Genomic DNA, 19,795 nt, shown 5'->3' on the forward strand with positions numbered 1-19,795 from the left:
TGAAAAAATAAAGCAACATGTTCACCTTTATTTAGGCCCATGGAGAGTACATTCCTACAAGGAAGATACAATTAAATCATATTTGAGTTGGAACTTAAGAGGCAAGAATTTGCATTCCGTTACAATGGGGGCATATTAACTTAGCATTAATAAATTCTATATTATTTTCAAATGCTTGTGTAAAACTAATTTGCGATCAGCTGTTCCGCGACCAGGCAGGAACAATTCCTGATTCATGGCAGGTTTAATTGAACATAAACACATCAGGGCAATGCCTAGGTGTTTTCGAAAAACAACAGAACCCAAACAAATAAAAAGCTGCATGCTTTACTCATCTCTCTTTATTTAAAGGGTGCTTTCGACAGCCTTTGGCATCCCAAAGTATTCGTTTCTCAATTCTGAGAACTGCCCTATACACCTTTGTCAGTTAATAAAATCTTTTCTTGAACACCGAACTGTGATTTAACGCTCTAGCGTCTGCGAAGCGTAAGCTAGACCTTCAGTTGGAAGTCCTGAAGGCGCTATGAAATATATTATTTATAGACTTGACTGCCAAGGCCAACCGATTCAAGAGCATCAAGTATGGCATCATGAGCAACATCGTCACACAATCTATGTGGAACATGCCAAGTTTTCGGCATATCCATCTGCACTGCCTGAAGAGCAAACGAGGTACTCATGTTATCTGTGGATGAGCAAAAGTCACCATTAGCAGAGAAAAATGATGCTTCCCATACTTCTCCAATAGCCATGCCAGTACATCTACCTGAATTCGCAAGCCTGAGCAGATGTTGTCTGCTCAGGGATACTGTTGGTAGTTCATTTCAGGGGCAGTGCGGCATGTAATTTGAGTAGTAGTAAGCAATAGTGCGGCTAAAATGTCCATCGCTTATATTTCTCGACATTATTGATTGAAATTTGAGAAAATTTTAAAAATATGGGAGAGTATCTCACTTTTTTTTTTTGTCGCACCCATAGAAAAGCGTGTAAACAATGGGAATGCGCCCGCCACGTCATCTGTCTTACTGCGGTGAGAACTGCATTTTCTCTTCGCCAAATCCTGACGCGTGCAATGTTGCAGTCGGGCTGATTCCCCTCTTAAAATATTTCTTTCTTTGTGGTTTGAGGCCATTAAGTAATGCATATGCATGCCTGGACCAGAGGACAAGTCCGAATAACCTGTTTTTCTGAATTAATGAGGGTCAAATTAATGTAGTTTTACTGTATCTTATGGGCACCACGTGCAATCGCTGTCAGACCCCGAACAACGAAGACACATTTGTAGTGGCTTAACTATAACGAACACAGACTTCAAGAAGCAAGCGTTGAATGCTTTGAAAGCAAGACACAATAAGGTAGTGCCCATTGAAGGCAGCCGAACCAGAAATCTCCCAACACCTTCCTCATTAGAAACAAAATGGTGCTTAAGACGTGCTTGGTTTAAGTATCATATTTTTTTTTTTTTGCGTATAACCTGCACCAAGAGTTTATAAAATTTAACAGTAAAGTTGGGGTGTGGGTTATTTCACGTTGATGTGTGGCTTTAGGCAGCGTGGTGTGCATTGCCATGAAGACACACCTAAAGCAGTCTTCTGTCATTTAAAGTTTCGTGATCTGAATCCCACCCTTTCCTCATCCCTGCGTGTTGAAGCTGCTTTCTCCCCTCCTTCATGGTCACCCATTCTCCTCCTCTTTATGGGTCGCCATGTTGGGTTTAGTAAAAGAACTTGCTGTTGGGCTAGTTGGTAACATTTAAAAGTTCAAATAGGCACACTCGCAACCACACACACACACACACACACACACACACACACACACACACACACATGCGCAGAAACACTTGATACGTCCCCGACACACAGCACTCTTGTATTCACGATACAAGTGCTGTGTGTGGGGGATGTATCTAGTGCGTCTGTGTGTGTGGGTGTATGCGTGGCACGTGGAAAAGTGGTGCATCTGCGAATGGAGACTGTTTTTTCTGGACTTGAGCATTGTATGCAGTTATTTCTGCATGGTATAAGCGCAGATCTTTTCTTTTTCTTTCCGGGCTGTTGCAATTGTTATAATTTTACTGTGTAACCCACCAACGCATGTAACCCGTGTTATAAGCAATGATGGGTTATACAGTGAGAGCTCGATATAACGAACTTCAGAGGACCGCAACAAATTGTTCGTTATTCTGAAAGGTTGGTATACTGAAAGCCCCAAAATTAACCATTTCGGCCATCAACCTATCAGTTTTCACCGTATGAGCTTCCCCGAAAACGTCGATGTTGGCTCTCAGCCCACGCTGTTGCTATTTTCCATAGATTCTGCCACCACATACCACTGCTGCACCGTATACGTATAGAGTGGTGCGCCTTCTGACATTTTTTTTCTCTGGCGCCGTCTCAGGTTTTCCATACCTATGTGCTGTGGCATCTGTCTTCTGCGCCTTGTCTGCTGGCTTACTGTTCCGGCTGCCGTAAAGGAAACATGAAAATCTAAGAATACCTAGATTTCGAAATATAGTTCGTAGTAGTGAGGAGTTGTTAACATGACACGGAAGCTGTATAACATCGTTATTCTGAAAAATTCAGTATTCTGAAGTTTGCAGTCCTGAATTATTTTTACATTGAAACTGTAAGCAGTCAGCAAGGGATTTCCGAAAAGTTTGTTAATGTGGTGTTCGTAGCAACGAGGTTTCACTGTATGTGGAAAAATATGGTGTGATGGTGATTGCACAAGTTAGCGGCATGCTAAATGTTTCATTCCATTCGCAGGTTCTTTCAAACCCTGAATTTCTAGCCGAAGGCTCAGCTGTTGCGGACTTACTTGACCCAGACCGCATCCTCATTGGGGGAGAGCAGACACCCGAAGGCCAGGCAGCTATTCAAGAGCTGTGTTCTGTGTACAAGCACTGGATTCCTGAAGATCGTATCATCACCATGAACACCTGGTCTTCAGAGCTTTCCAAACTGGTAAGCCCTGCCTCGAGACTCACTGTCACATTTTCAACGGGACTAGGAAGAATTTGTGCCTGAAATGTTGATATTCTGCCATGACTAGTTCTGATTTCTTTAGTAATTAGTGTTCATTCTTTCGTAGACAGCTAGCACAGGCTGCAGTGGCTCAGTGGCCATGCTGTTCCACTATTGGGTTCCAGATCATGTTTCTACCCGCCATGGTTGCTTAGTGGCTTTGGTGTTAGGCTGCTAAGCACGAGGTCGCGGGATTAAATCCCAGCCGTGGCGGCCACATTTTGATAGAGGCAGTATGCAAAAACGCCTGTGTACTGAATCCCATTGGGTGCATGTTAAAGAATCCCAGGTGGTTGAAATTAATCCGAAGTCCCACGCTACGGTGTGCCTCATCATCAGATTGTGGTTTTTGCACGTTATGGTGATTGTCTTGTCCATTTCGTGACGGCGCCATAGCACATTGCGCGCGGGCCACCGCTTTCCCTCTCTCTCTTTCTTCCGAGGACGCCAAACAGCAGCGGGACTGTAAAACACTTTATTTATTTATTTGTACATACTGCAGCCCAATGAGCGCTATAGCAGGAGTGGGAGGGAAATATACACAGCAAAATACCGTACAGGGATAAGGATTATGTGCTAAGACCGTAGATCTGGCATGACGAATACAAAACTTTGGGATGGGCATGAGCGAATAGACCCAGGTAAGGAATTCCAGTCTTCTATGGAACAAGGGAAAAAATCTGAATTTAAACTTGTTAGTGCGTGCAAAGTAGGGCAGCAAGTTTAAGTTGTGATGTCGTCTTGTCGATGACTGGCGCAAGGCTGGTATAGTTGTTTTTCGAAGTCTAACCGAAGACTTGACAATGCTGTGCAAGAAACCTAATGATGCGATGCGACGACATGAATAGAGCGAAGTTAAATTCAAGGAACGAAGTGCAGAAGAGGGTTAAAAGTCACGATCATAACGGTGACATATAAATCTTAGTTTATTTGTGAATTGCTTCCAGTCTGTTAATCTCACACTGCTTATAAAGGTTCCAGACGACAGATGCGTAGTCAACAACAGGACGGATTAGCCATTTATATAACAGTAGCTTAGTATCTTTCGGAGAGTTGGATAGTGTACGACGCAGGTAACTTGCTGCTGTCCACCCCCAAACGGACCAGGGGCTCACCTGATTGGTCTGTTGGGTGGGAACTGCTGAGTGCCACCCTTGATTTGCGAGAGCTTCGGCTCATGAACCCCACGCCGATAGGGTGTAACAGCTGTAGTCAACGCCAAGGTGGTCATCGAATAAACCCATTCCTTGTATTTTAGGCCTGCTCCTTGCGGCGCTTTGTTTCACTCCCAGTGGAGAACGAACGAACATCTGCTTCGGGCACATGCAACACGCAGTTGAGCTAATCGTCCCCCTGAGGGGTTTGCATCCTTGGACCCGCGCGGTAGTCTAGGTGACTCCCGGTGAAGCACCGGTAGATGGAGACCACAATGTAAAACCCCAGAATTTTAATCATGTTTCCAATTCCTGGCCTCACCCTGGCGAAGTGCACAATGCACACAAGACAATAATGTTTATCTACTGAGCCTTGGGTGCATCTTTAAGGACCACATACAGTCCAAATAAACTTTGATTTCTCCAAAGGAATGCCTCTCAGAACCCTTGTGTTGCTTTATGATGTTGAGTTACATTGATCAGTCAGTCAAACAATTAATCAATCCTGAGATGCAGAGCAAACAAAAGAACATGCAAGCTCTTATACTATGATACCTTTGTTTCCTTCAAGGTATCTGCTTATTGTTTTTCAGAAGAAATGTGCTCTGCTAGTAGTTATTTATGGCTTCTTAAAGTTGTTTGGTCTTGCCTTTGCAGGCTGCAAATGCTTTTCTAGCCCAGAGGATTTCTAGCATCAATGCAGTCTCTGCAATCTGTGAGTCAACGGGAGCTGACGTTTCTGAAGTGGCACATGCCATTGGGAGTGACAGCAGAATTGGGACAAGGTTTCTACAAGCCAGTGTTGGTAAGCGGGATGTCCTGTTTTGTTTTGAGAGCTCCGCACTCTGTTTTTCTGGACTTTTTGTCACGACCACAGGTCCGAAATAGCGTTAATTGAAGCCACCATTTTGATTATCTCATAGCCTCTAATCAGCGCTCTCGCCCGCCAGTCCACTGGCAGCCGTAGCCACCACCACAGCGCTGCTAGGCCTAGCTGCCTCGTTGTTTGCTACCAAGCTTCCTGCTGTTCAGTGCCATGTTTTTCATTCGACAATTCGCCACTGTCAGCAATGGCACCGACACCGCCATGGTAATCCTTGCCAATTGCTTTGAAACGCCGTCGCGGTCATGACTTGAATGATGTCATCACCACTGGAAAAGTGAACACCAGAGAGTTTCTTCTCCATCTTGACAAAAAAGTGTAAGCTTGATGGGGCAAGATCCAGTGAGTATAGCAAGTGCTGGAGCACTGTGAAGCTGCTCCAATGGATGGGAGACATCACAACAGCAGCACGCTGTCTTGGTGGAGATTGATCCCTTTCCAAAGCATAAAGCGTCATTTAGCTTTAATGGCAGTTGATGAATTGGAGTAATGTAGTATTAGGTCTGTACCCAATGAAGACAATCCACTATCAACAGACTCTTGGAATCCCAGAGGATGGAAGCCATCACTTTACCTGCTGGCAGAGTAGACTAGGCTTTTTTTTTCCTTCTTCTTTTCTTGCTCTCGAAAGGAACAATATTTCATTGTTCTGACCACAGTTTACTTTCAGTATGAAAGTTGTGCATCTACATTTCATCAGTGGTCATGTACCATAAAAAGAAGTTAGCAAAATCTGCTCAGAACAGCTCCAGGTTTTCTCTGGACGTTGTGCACTGCATGTGCTTTTGCTCATAAGTCAGCAATGCAGTTCTTTGGTGAGGATATGCTGTAATGTGATTAGGCCGTGCAGACCCGTAGCCAGGGGGCGCCTACGACGTGCTAAACGTAAGCCCAACGCTGTTGTCCTTAGCGAGCCGCAGTGTGCTTTGCCAGTGGACTCGTGGCGGCACCTCGCAGCGGCCGTGGTGTAGCCGACCGCAGAGACCAATAGCAGCCGCGTATAGGAACGTGCTTTGTTACGAAATGGAGCACACAGAAAAGAGTGAGGATCGTGGCTTCTGTTGAAATGAGAGCATTTGAGAGAAAGGTAACTTCATGCTTTACTTGCGAGCTCCATGCACCACGACAGCTAAACTCGGCTGAGATATTCACAGCAGCGTATGCTCCCCACGGACTATGTTATTTCATCAAGCCAAAGGGGTGGTTCAGGGCCCCTTTAAAGGGGCCCTGAAACACTTTTTATTGAAGTTGGCAAATGCATTTGAAGTTAAAATAGACCATTTCAGAAATACTTTGCCAAAAAAAGTACTTCACTGCGTTCAGCAGAAGCGAAGTTATTGGCAATCAAACGTTCCTTACGTGGTGCATCTGCTCCTTCTTCAACACCTTGCACTGTGAAGGCTACGGCGGAGCGGGGCATGTCCACAACACTCCGCCTACGTAACGGCGCCATGCCACACAGTTCAAATTTGATTTGGGATGTTCGCCTAGACGCCACTACTTCTGATTTTGGCGCCTATGATGAGTAAACACAATTGTCCTCAGCGAGCTGCAGTGCATTCAGTCAGCAGACTCGTCGCGGTATCTACGCTACATAGCAGACCACAGCTACATGCAATTCTAGTGCATATGCGCAGCATTTGCTTTGTGCACGACAAGGCTTGAGTGCACGCTCGCGCTTATATGGTCCAGTCTGGCCGTGCTACATGGTGCGAACCGGCTTTGTCCTGCACCAGCTTGACAGACGGGTAGTAGCCACATTCAACTTACACATCTTGAAGCACTATCAATAGCTCAATACAAAGTGAAATTTGCTAGGGCGTCTAACCAGGAGCGGGCCAGAAGTAAACGCACGCTGGCATGCGTGCTTGTGGTTTGCCCGTGTGGTTTGCCCTAAGCATGTTTCAAGGCTAGTTGAGTGTTCGAAACTAGTCCAAATTAGCGAGACCTGACGGGCTACGACACCGATAAGCAGAGTAGCCAAAGTTTAATTTATACGCGGGCGGTCGCGGCCGAGCATGAGCAGACGATTGTCGGCTTGCTCCGGAAGTACATACTTATTATCATAATTCGAAAGCAGACTTTCGTTTAGTTTACCCTATTTGTTAAACTGCGTCAATAAATATACACAGTAATAGTAAGAGGAGCGCACTGATCCAAACACCCTTCTTGGTTGATATCAGCTATTAGCCACTAGCAGCTGCGCATGGGAATCTGCTATATTATTAAATAAAGCGTCCAAAAAAGAGTGAGGAGCAGGCTTCTGTTGAAAAGAGCTCCTGTAGTGCCACTTCAGCATTGGCGACCGCTTCGCCGCTTCAGCGTTGGTGACGAGGCAAAAGTGGTCCTAGCAAGCAGAGAACACGTTTGGCACCCGGCTGGGTGGTTGCCATCTTTGCTGTTCCTGAGCCGTCACCATCACGTCCATGTTCAAGGCAATAGGCGATGCTTAGTGGCTGGCTGTGTGGAGCCAGCCTCTGCTGGTGTGCTGGTTTTGGACATCTGTACGCGCCAATTATGTGCCACCTGAGAGCCTATGAGTCACCCCATATATTGAGGGAGTCAGCTTTGTCATTGACATGGGAGTGATAGTTGAGGCTCAGGAACAGCCAAGATGGTGATCACCCAGCCAGACACCGGGCGTGTTCTCCTCTGCGTGCTGGGCCTACTTCTGCCTTGTCACAATTGGGGCAGTGGCATTACAATGTTCTTACCTCGGAACAACTATTTTGCCATAGTGAGCAATTTTAGCAGCAAGGCTCATATATATTTAGCTTCTGGTTTTGTTGACCAAGTGTGTTGCACATTTCAGTTCTCATTTGTGGTTCTTATCTTTGCCTGGAAGGTTTTGGAGGCAGCTGCTTCCAAAAAGATGTGCTGAATTTGGTTTACCTGTGCGAATGCCTCAAGCTTCCAGAGGTTGCCAACTACTGGTATCAGGTAAATGTTTGCTGCCTCCTTTGCCCACAGAATCACGTAAAGCTCAATTTTATTGCACTCAGAGCTCATTCTAGGTAGCAGCCATCTTTTAGCAGGGCTGCGGAAAAAGGTGAAGAAACATCCACAATAGCGCTCAGACTGTCTTTATTGCATGCTTGCCGCAAATGTTTGCTCACTATCAGCTGTTATATCATCAAACACACAGTTCCTGTGTGGACCACACCGACAGATGGTGACTGGGGTCGAGATTGTGCATGCTTGCTTCTAAGCGCAGGTGTGAGAGTAAAAAAAATTCTGGTCTATAGAGAAAATAACGCACACAATTTAGTCGGCACTAGTTTTGGAAGGAACGTCATGTAGTCATGTTTTTTTTAATTTCAGGTTGTAGAAATGAACAGCTTTCAGAGAACTCGGTTTGCCCAGCGAATTATTGAGCGGCTCTTCAACACTGTGGCCAGAAAAAAGATCGCAGTGCTTGGCTTTGCCTTCAAGAAGAACACTGGTGACACTAGGTGTGTATTGTCTCACTATGAACCACCGGTGCACACAGTGGTGAGTTAACCTCGGAATCTATTCAGAGCTGCATACACTGGAACCTCGTTCATGTGTTTCTAGTTGACCCAATTTTGCTATTTTTATATATGTGCGCTATGCAAACCATTATAAAGAACTGTTAGAATCAAATTTGTATCACACATTTTTCCTGAGAATAAACTCTTTTTCTCATGCTGTCTCAAACCACACAAACAGGGATGTTCTGTATTTATATATATATTTTTTTGCATAATTGGGACAATATGCATGGGCACAATAGGTGGTGCAGAAATGAATACGAGTGATCTTAAAGATTATATAGTGCAGAGTGTCAGCACAGCAGTTTCCATGAGTCTGGCTTCAGGCCAGTGCACATGCGTATGCATGGCACGAGTAGGTTATGTTGAAAAGAAAGTTAAGCGTAACCTCAAAGAGTGGCACCATACCAAGAAGGAAACAAGTGGGTTCTTCAGAAAGAAAGCTTCGCTGTTGAAGAAAAACTCAACCTAATCCAAAATTCAGCCTGGACCTGGTCCATAAAGCCAATGCCAATGCCAACGCTTTTGTGAGGAAGCTGCTCTACTTACTAAGCTGACCAGGAGGCTAGCACATAGTAGGGCAATGACAAAATAATCAACAACTAGAAATGCCGAAACATTGAATCAATTCTGCGGATTCGCTAGATGGAGGGAAAGTTGGCATATGTGAAGATATACAAGACCAAGTATTTCTTGTACCTTCCTGCGCCTTGTCGTAACTCATTTACTAATGTGACCAGTTCGAAAACATTATACGTACAGTCTACCAAATGTGCCTATGTGAGCTTGTACAATTAATGAATCCATTCACTGTTTGCTTGTTTGCAATGCAGTGCACACTTTTTAACTCGCTACCATCACCTTTCAACCTATTATCAACATGCAGAGAAAGTGCAGCTATCTACGTGTGCAAACACTTGATGGAAGAAGGAGCCTTTCTCAACATCTATGACCCAAAAGTCCCAAAGCAACAGATCATCGAGTAAGTTTGTAACATGAGATGGGGGGCTGCGCTTTGTTGAAATGTTGCTCATCGTATTAATTTATGCTTTCCTGTGCTTGCGATATCATTTCAGTGACCTCATTGGCTCAGGAGAACAGGGCGATGGTATGTGCAAGACCACCATACTCTCCACTGACAGTACCTGTTTAGAATAATTCACTGCAAAACTTATTGCATTTTTTTTATTGCTGTATGCAAGTGACTGACAGGGAAATACATATTGTGCGGTTCCTGAGGCAGGAATAGTGCAAATGCGAATTTGATGTAGGTAAACTAAATCTAAATTACTACATATAAACACATTACTAAATGTTTGCCTTCAAAGTTTCAAGATGTATTGTGTAGGTTATTGCGTGAGACTTGGAGTTGGCAGGCACATTGTATTCTTGGTTTGCACTTTACAAACTAGCCCAAACTGTCATTCTCCTCGGGAGGTAACTTATTTGGCTTGGATAGGTCAGGCATATGCTGATCTGTGACAGCTTCCCGACTTTGACCATTCCCTACATTGCTATCCTATCATAGATCATGAATGTAAGGGTAGTAAATAGAGAAATAGACCAAGGGTAATACGAAGCTTTCATAGCAGTGTGTGTAAGGGGACTTGCAACATGCTACTTCAGAAGGTTTTGCATTATGTTATGTCGCCTTGTATAATTAAGTTCTTTGACCTCAACTGCATTCTGTGTTGGTATGCAGTGTTAAAGCAAGTGGAGATTTTCCAGGATGCCTACTCTGCTGCTCAAGACACCCATGCCATTGTTATTTGCACAGAGTGGGATGAGTTCAAGGTCTGTACTTATTCCCTTTATAGGTAAAATATATTTTGGTGTCAATGTCACTGTGGCTTTCTGGCACTTGGATTATAAGTAGAACCTCGTTCATATGTTTAAAAAAAAAAAGCGTGGGAAAAGCGTACTATCCAAGAAAGCGTACGATCCAATGTCACTAAAGAGTTTGACAGACTCGACTGTTATTGACACCTACATAATGCGAAGCGTTGCATGAATCATTGCAGCATGAGACAAGAAGCACATCAAGATGGTGGGGGGCTCAGTGGCCTGAGACGCACATTGTCACGACTTCGGTAAACTTACATTTGCGCTCCTTGAATTTGGCCTTTGTCAGCAGTTTCTTCGAGAGGGGCATTTTGGCGGGAAGTTTTGACATGCCCACTCGGCACGAATCGTTGCACCACGAGATGCTGACGTGCGTCAAGTTGGTGGAGCCAAAGCAACACAAGAGACATGTTGTAGTTTTCTTATTGCATAGTGTTAAGTGTTCTAAATCTGTGGCAGTAAGCTGAAACGAAATCGAGCTAGTTGGCGACGCCGGAATACCATGCCGCCAGTGCGAAACATTACGCTCACTTCGCACCACCTGCAGTAGGGAAGGGTGGCTTGTTTGGATCATCGCCTAATAAAAGCGTGCAGTATGCTTCCAATGGCACTACGCCCAATCTGCTGTGAAACAGATTAGTGAGGTTGCTTATCGCAATGGGGTTGGTGGCGATAGCTGTGAAGGCAGCGTACCATGAGCCGGGAGGAGATTGCTGGCACCGGAATAAGAAACAGAGTGAGAGGGGCAGGCAGCTAAGGTTCCTGTCGCGCACACCTCGCACCTTTTCTTGTTTACATGGCATTTAGTGGACGGAAAATGCATCATATGATGGCAGTTTGGCACTGTACCGAACGTTAGTGACAAAAGATTGTGTTTCCAGGAATGTATGAACTGGTAAAAAAAGAACTAACTGTATTGAGTAATTTATTGTGTGGGATTGTATCAACGAGGTTATACTGCATATTTGTCATAACTGAACTTGGGCAACATGTTTTCTTAGCCATGTCTACTGAACACATAACTGATAATCATACTGCTGTAGCACTGCAAAATGTGCATAATTTTAATCAGCCTTTTTTTTTTTTTTTTGCTTTATTTTACACAGTCTTTGGACTACCAACAGATCTACAACGCCATGTTAAAACCTCCGTTCCTCTTTGACGGGAGGCGCATTGTTGACATCGCCAAGCTCGAATCCATCGGCTTCCAGGTTGAGGTGGTTGGCCAAAAGACGGCGCGTCACAGTCTCAACCGTCACATTGCCAACCACATCTGAGGTGGGGTGGCCACTGGTGCCTCATCCTGGCTGCACTGCCAAGCTCTAGGTTTTTGTTGCATTTTTAGGGTCCACACGCATAGTTCAGAGCATCACAATTGCGTTTGCTACCCTTGTGGGCTACGCAAGCACAATTAGCTGATAGCAGATGTGATGGAAACCCTCCCACTTTCGAAGTTTAGCTTTCCAAGATCAGCTTGAAGTAATATGTTGAATAACAATGCATTTTGTCACAATTTGTTTGCAAGATCATTGCTATGTAATCAAGGTTGTAATTGTAATGGGTCAGACTGATTTGCATCAGTGGCACCCGTAAGCAGTAATAACCCTAGCTGAAGTAAAAAAGAACATAATCTGATGCTTTGATTTGGATGCCATGGAAGCCCTGAAGTATTCTCAAAACGCTAAAGTTACCGTATTTGCATGGTTCTACCGCGCCTCCGATAGTAACGCGCAGTTATATTACTGGCCAAATATCCAAAAAATAGCTTGGTGCCGATTCTACCGTGCACATCAAGTAACGGAACCTGAGTTGACAGGTACTGTGTTGAGACGATTTTACGCAACGTACAAAGGCACGCAAACAGTTTTTTTACATCCTGCCTCTGGACTACCTCGACAAAAGGCGGTTGAGCAGAAGCACCATGACAGGTGTACAGCAAACTGGAAAATGTCGACCGTAAACCAAGGCATGAAGAAACAATGTCCGTTTGATGGCAGTGTGGCTAGCTACCTTGCATAGAGCTTTTTTTTTTTTTTTTTTTAGTAGTAAGAACCGGTTTCGTTTATGATTTTGAGTAGAATTAGTTATGATTGTAACGCGCATGCAAATTTGAACGCGCTTTTTATTCAAGAAAAGTGCGCATTAGAATCGTGCAAATATGGTATGTCTTCTCTTTTGCTTGCACTACTATTTATGAGGGCAGAAAGCATGCTGGGTTTAACAGAAGCTTGCATTTGAGGTACTTATAGTTGGAATTGAGTTGTGATTTATGTATTTGCCTTGCATTACAAGCAGTATATAGGCTGCACTTGGCTTCTAATGCACCCTTTGCTCTATCTAATCCAGACGGAGTAGTACAAGTGGAACAGTAACAGCTCTATTGTGCAACTGATGTGCAATATACTGTGTTGAAGCGGTGAATCAAAATGCATCAGCAGCCAGTCAGTAGAGATCTGAACACCATATCACGTTTCTTGTGCTTGGACATCTTTTAGATGCTCTTAATCATTTGTACGGGAATTCAATGTATACCGTTTGCTACAGTGCCACGAAACACTTTATCAGGGCATGCACTGCACAAGGTATGCCAGTAGCAGCTGCTGTTCTGCCAGGTGATTCTTTTTTACACATTTTATATACAAGTCTTATTGTGTTGTGTATTTCTTGCGTCTGTGTAGCACAGACATTCTTTGTTCCTATATTTGGCAATGTATGTAGGCATTTCTTTTAGCACTTGGTAAAGAGACTCATCTTTAGGGCGTTCCGACACAAAGAGAACCTCTATCCTGTGTTTTACACTTGTTATTCTTAGTGATGAAATCAAAGAGTGTTACTTGCTCCTCTAGGTTGTTGGCATAAGCTTTTGTCTTGCATGTATGACGGGCTTCTTGTGTTTATTTCTTAGTTGAGTGATAAGTATTTTCTTTAAGTAGTCATTGTATGATGTACTTTGTGTGCTTTTTATGCAGCGGTGCTTGTTTATGCTGGTGCTTTAAAATTCTGTGCTTATATGCCACCCTTTACAGTGGTACACTGCTCTTCTTTTTTTTTTTATCCCTCTATGTGTTCTCCGGTGTTATACTTTCCTCTCATTTTCACTTGCCACGTAAGTACCAAGAAAAAACAGTTTTTACCAACAACGTAGACCACTGTCTTTCACCTGAATATATGACGTATATGATAACAAATTCTTGTGTCTAAATAACATGTCAGATGTATTCATATGTCTTGTGTGGTTATAGCTAAGTTGCGCTGCAGTGAATGCTTGGTTTCCAGAAGGATGCTAACCACTATCACTATTAAAATTCAGTTTACTTTCATCTTCCGTACATCTTTAGCACTGCAGTATGAATAAGATGGTGAAAAACAGTTTATCTCATTGCAATCTTACTGGGTTTCTGCAGTACCTATCTCTGAAGCTCAGCAATGTATAAATTGCAGCACTGATAATGACATAATGATAATGACATTTATCAATGCAACTGGTTCATTTACACAAAGCATGTGGTAAGTTGGCTGCCATGTTGGTGAAATTTGTTGAGGTCAAAATATGCTACTCAAGAAAACATCCAGCGATCGAGCGACTAAAGAAACATCAAAATCTAACTGTGAAAAGGACAATAGATGTAAACACTAAATAAAACGAGACTGGTGTAGTTTACTCATTAGAAACTCATTACGTAATTTATTGGTGAAGAACAATAGGTTTTTGGTGGAGAAAATAAAGGCCAGGAATTCCTTTCTTAGATTTCATGCCCCAACAACTGTACTAGTGAGATTATTGTAACATAGTCTAACTAGTGGTATTTCACACATCTGACTCTGCAAGAAAAGTCCACAATCTTTGCCATGTCAAGTTTTCATTTGTTTATTAATGCAATGCGACCTTATATTTTTCTTTTGATAAACAGTTAGCTAAATTTTGGTTGAGATGCTGCCACAGTCTGCAAGATCATGAGAAAGTTTTCGTGAAAATTTCAAAGTGGCATTGCCTCCTACCTCTCACTTGTACATTGCAAGAAATGCTTGAAATTCAAAGCATGCCCTTTGACTTCTATAATTTGTAGGTCATGACTATCTGAACGATCGACAGGCGCTGGATTCATAACTGACTGTTGGTACCATAAATATTCTTTTTGCAGTGGAAGTGACTTTCATTGCCCCAAGTTTCACTTGATCCCTTCGAAACACTTCCTGCTTTCCAATGTGCTTTGCAAATGACAGGCATAAAATTATATACTAGTATGTTTCTAGCTGAGGCTGTTTATTGCTCAGTTTTATCTCTTTGTTGTGCTGTCTGCCCCCTTTTTTCCTGCTTATCTTTTAATTTATTATGGGCTTGTAGTGTTTAAAAGCATAACACTGGTTTTTACAAAATGTTATGTGTCGGTTGAATTCGGTTATTTTAATGTGCTTGACTGTGTTTTTGTGGCTATATATCCTCAGATTTGCATTTTATAGTGTAGTTATCCGGAATGCTGAACAATATGTGGCTTATAAGCCATACACTTGGTATTATATTCTGTCCATGTTTTCTGTTTTGTTTCTCAAACACTACATTAGAAGTTGACTGTGTCGAGTAAGCATTTCAAAGACAAAATTTACTGTAAGTGCCTGCAGACCTATCTCCTACATGACTGCTGCTCTCCCAAAGTACTGTATTATCTTATCCTTCTGTTTGATTTTGAGGTGTCATTACTGCTGTTGTCAGTGAAGTCAAAGGTTCATTTTGGAAGTATTATCATAGATTTAATGCTGTCCGATCTGTTCACGTGTTCGACAACAATAAATTTATTTTTGTACTCAGTGTCAGGTCTGTTATTGAAAGCATGTGCCTTGCATAAACAGTATGTGGTGCCTTTAGGAGACTTGCCCTTTTGTGCTGTCCGTGTTTGACCTACTGTGTTTGAACAGTTTCCCTGCTGGCTGGTAGTTCTGACCATGAACGCTGCATTTCTATCTTGACACCAATTTTAGCTGTTACTCTGATTATACTGTATGTTATCTGCAATTAATCACTTGACCTGCTCAATTTCACTTGTTTCTCTTAATCTCGACTAAGCTACCCGCATTTGCAGTCCTGTGAAACCGCTATGCCTGTTATTTTACTTTCCATCATTTCTTGAACAATCCATAGCTCCTTTTCAAGCTTTTTTTTTTTTAATCCTTGGAGATTTGGCCCCATAGATTAGTTCTGACAAAATACACCAGTTATATACGTCAGTATTTAAGGATATCAGCGATATGGCCTTAATGACTAGAATGCTCTATGTTCCTTTTTTATTTGTCTTTAGGTTCATCTCTTGTGATCTGTGTCCTCTGCGATTAATTAGCCTTTACATAAACACTTACACGGTGCGCCATTATGAAAGGAAACACCGAATTTGCATTAAAAGCCGGCAATTTTTTGTGTGTGTGCTCGTGACGAAAAAAAATGTTGCATGAGCAGGATTCTTTGACAGGTAAACAACATAACAAATAGCAGTGAGGGAGTTTCTTACTTGTATGGTTTCAGGTTTCAAGAATCACTGTTTCAAGACAGATGAAGTGTTCCCTTTCATATTGACAGAGCGTGTACCTCTTCACAGTTTCAAAAGGCTGACTGCCAATCACGCTTTTTTTTTTTTTCCATTTCCAGGCCTCAGTGAATAGTTACGTATGTTGTCTGCACATCGATCTTGAATACTACCTTTGGACTTAGTCGCTTGTTGCAAGTCACCTCCAGTATAAGAATTCATCCTAACAATTCTATCCTGCACTCTCCATCCTCGCAATGCAACGTTCATTCAGCAGAAGGGTCAGGTCAGCCTGACTTGAACTTCTGCTTGGTTGACGATCATTGGCAGCTCACTACTGGATTGAAGTTGTCAACGTTCAGCTTGATGGAATAGAAACGGAATGAGGGAACCAAAGCCGAACCAGTGCTTGACATAATTCTCTTACTCTGTCTGTGATGACCGTCATCAGTCAGGCGTGCATTCAGGTGCAGGGCTGGTAATTGTCTAATTTTCTCATTAGCAACCTATAAATAGCACCAAAGCTAACGATGCGTGCATCTGCTGGCTAACGAATATGACGCAAGGTCCAGCACGCTACCTCCGAGATTTTTCAGCGCTATCACACGGGAGTACGATTGTGATCACGGGTGCCGCGGCGTAAAGTTTCTTACAATATTACCTAGAGAGAAATCTGGCACCAACGTCTGTGCGAGTTTCTTAACGGGTGCTTTCTCGAATTATTGTATGAAACTAGGCTGTGTCGCCTCGGGAATGCCAGGATGCATAGGCGCTGACTATGGGGGGGGGCTCCGGGGCTCGAGCCCCCTCCGAAGCTTTCTGTGGAGCGGGGGGCCCCCCCGCTCCACAAATGTCAGTACCAGAGTCCTGTCTGTCACCCAAACCGTTTATGGCTTCTTTTGAGTTGCCTCTACATTTTCCCTTAAAATGTTATTGTGGCTAAAAAACTCGCTGCATCATTGTTGACGCAGACGTGCACGGCTTTTATTCATAATTTCGCTTTATTTCTGAAAATCCTGGCAATACGAAAACAAGCGCATTAGAAGCACCAATGGTGGCTCCCTCATCCGTATTTTTTCACCTTCAACATGTTATTTTAATTTCCAGTTTGAACACCATGCACAGACACATTATATTTCAATGTGTACACTGGACAAAATTTGATATTTTGAAAGAGAAGAGGTAGCCAGCTAACAATTATTTCTAATGATATGGATAGCCTATGTCTAGAGAATCAACATGTTGCTGTATGTTCAACTCGCAACAGATTGCTTTGCACACTTTTTTGACACTGAAAAAGACCTGCAGACTTCAGTGACCCCTTTGGCAGAGTCTTTTATCAACGGTGTGGGAAATGCACGTGAATGATATGTGTATCAGTATTGCTACTCTTTCCAGTAGGTAATGCTAGAGACTCATGGAAAAAAAACATATTATAATTTACAACATATATTGAGGATGGAAACAGCGCAACGTGCATGCAGAGGCCATAAATATACATAATTAACTTAGTAACCAAAGTGAGGTCAAGCCGGATTCACTCGAAATCGGAATCAATAGCAGTAATACGCAGCAGAGCTTCTACTATAGGACTCAGAAAGAAAAAAAAAAGAGGCTGCAGTTTTGCCGGGAAGACGAAGCAGTATTAATGATAGTGAAGCATAAGACAACTACACGAAAAAGATTCTTCCCGTATAAATCCGTGTAAGCGCCGCACCCCCAACTTAAAAGCAAATATTTTTTTTTAATCCAACCGCGAAGCAATCGCGTTCAGCGCGATTCCGATCGCGCTCCACTGCGAATTTTCCCGCGCAGCGTACTTCCGCGCGTCGCAACTATTAAAAAAAAAAAGTCGGTTATAACAGGAGAGGCGCCCCGCCCTGACCACTGAAACGCAGCAGCCGATTTCCACCGCGACTAAAGAAATAGTCCCGCTGACGCGACTCGGCTCAGCTCGAAGCACGGGCTGCCAAGTCCTCTGTCGGCGGGGTCGTCGGCCGCCCGGCTCATGACGTCAGTCTAGAGTGCACGCCCATTGGTGGATGCTCGTGTGCATCCGCCTTTGAGAGGCAAATGCCGCTGCCTTCTAAAGTTGTACACGGCTATAGATGGGGAGAGGAGCCGATCGCGGAGGTTTACGGAGGATTTCATACTCGTAGTTGGAAAAATTAGATAAAATGGCCCGGTCTCTTGTAAGGCTCGTCAAAATTGCAGCAAAAAAGTGCGGCCCTCACACGAGTATGTACGTTGGTTACATCGCCTATATGGATTGTAGTAACATTTACTCACTAATTAAAATAATAAACATCGTGCAATGCACGGACCATGTAAACCTGTAAATATCCCGCTGGATGACCATGAGCAGTCGCTATCACAACGCTGGCATTATGATGAACGCCGGCAGCGGGGGCGAACGGTTCGTACAGCCATGCAATTCACCGCGACTCCGAAAATTAGATTCATCATCATGATCTGCACATTTTTATGTCCACTACAGGAGGGCTTCTTTCAGCGATCTCCAATTACCCCTGTCTCTTAACTTAGGCTAAGCGATCTGCAACACTTAGGGCGCGGAAAAAACAGCCTAAGAAGGAAGACAGCGCGCATGAAGTTAGCAGCCATCCCTGCTCGCCCTTGATCATTGCACCCTCCAATGTTTACCAACAATTTGGATACGGCACGTGGGCCGCGTAAGCGTCAACCGCACACAGTAATTTGCAGCTGCGGCAGGGCTCGATGAGAAGACGCGTGCTCTTCTCCCCATGCGTGCATTTGTTCACGTGACCTAACTAAACCGAATATTGAGCGCGTTGGAAGATAATGTCCATCAAGCCGCCATCCTTTACGGCTCAGTGTTACGGGCTTTTTTCTCGCACCCACAGTGTTATGGGTCGCTCACTCGTATGACTTTTGGACTTTATACGGAATATCACGGCGACGACGACAGCGAAAATAGTACTCGAGACTAGAGTGTACTAGACAATGGTCGAGTGGGCCGAACGGCGCTCTCCCGCTGAGGCGCCGCACGTGGAAAAATTGTGCGAGGGCGCTGCGAGCGAACTGGATTTGAAGCCCCTTGATGCTTTAGATTGGGGCGGAGACGCGCTCCGCGGCATATTCAACGTACTTTCGCTGCGGGCGCCGAGGCCGATTGCACATAGTACGCTCTTAAAATAGTGCTTTATTTCAACTGCAAAATTATGTTTACGCCATTTTGCCAAACATATATATTTGAGGCATAGATTATACAACACGACGTCTTCAATTTTGCTGTCGTTGTCAAGCGCGTCGTCTGCTAGCGAGCGCGCGTTCGCTACGCGGACGCTGGCGGACGCCCAGTTTTTCTCGCAGAACGTCTGTGCAGTACATTTTTTTATGTTTTAGTTGCTTTAGTGCGCCCATAACTCTTGACGGCCGGAAATAAATGTAGTTTTAGCCAGGTGAACTGCTGTTTTTACCACTGTCTTCTAAAAGTAACTGGTATCTCTGCAACATGAAGCTACGTAAGAACATTTTATTATTGATGTGTCATTTTGCGCGCGCTTCTTGTTGGTGGATATTGATCAGGGACAATAATCGAAGAAAACAATATTAGAGTGAAATAAACCAGGCTTATAACTGCGTGGCGCGAAGAATGGCGAATATATTTCTAGGCAAATAAATCAAAGGGTATACATAAACTTATATATTCACGATATATGTGTAAAGGAAAAAATAACATATTCTAAATGCACTAATTGAAAAAGTGAAAACTCCCGACCGGAATAAGCGATAATATTTATAGCAGGCAAAACCATCTTATATATATATATATATATATATATATAAGCAAGTGTTATGATATACCGTACGGCGCCGAATAGTC

General features: G+C 43.5%; 1 protein-coding gene across 7 annotated transcripts in view; it reads left to right on the forward strand.

Moving 5' to 3' along the window:
• Positions 1 to 15,221, forward strand: part of LOC119449656 (UDP-glucose 6-dehydrogenase) — a 49,342-nt gene extending 34,121 nt beyond the window's left edge. For all 7 annotated transcript variants that reach the window (XM_049665352.1, XM_049665351.1, XM_049665348.1 and 4 more), the window contains 8 exons: positions 2,766 to 2,963; positions 4,835 to 4,982; positions 7,906 to 8,000; positions 8,382 to 8,512; positions 9,459 to 9,554; positions 9,649 to 9,680; positions 10,275 to 10,366; positions 11,521 to 15,221. In XM_049665352.1, coding sequence (XP_049521309.1) covers positions 2,766 to 2,963; positions 4,835 to 4,982; positions 7,906 to 8,000; positions 8,382 to 8,512; positions 9,459 to 9,554; positions 9,649 to 9,680; positions 10,275 to 10,366; positions 11,521 to 11,691 — 963 coding nt within the window. In that variant the 3' untranslated portion in view covers positions 11,692 to 15,221. The remainder of the gene's footprint in view (positions 1 to 2,765; positions 2,964 to 4,834; positions 4,983 to 7,905; positions 8,001 to 8,381; positions 8,513 to 9,458; positions 9,555 to 9,648; positions 9,681 to 10,274; positions 10,367 to 11,520) is intronic.
• The last annotated feature ends 4,574 nt before the right edge of the window (positions 15,222 to 19,795 follow it).

This window comes from Dermacentor silvarum, chromosome 4 (genome assembly GCF_013339745.2).
Source record: "Dermacentor silvarum isolate Dsil-2018 chromosome 4, BIME_Dsil_1.4, whole genome shotgun sequence".
NCBI lineage: Eukaryota > Metazoa > Arthropoda > Arachnida > Ixodida > Ixodidae > Dermacentor > Dermacentor silvarum.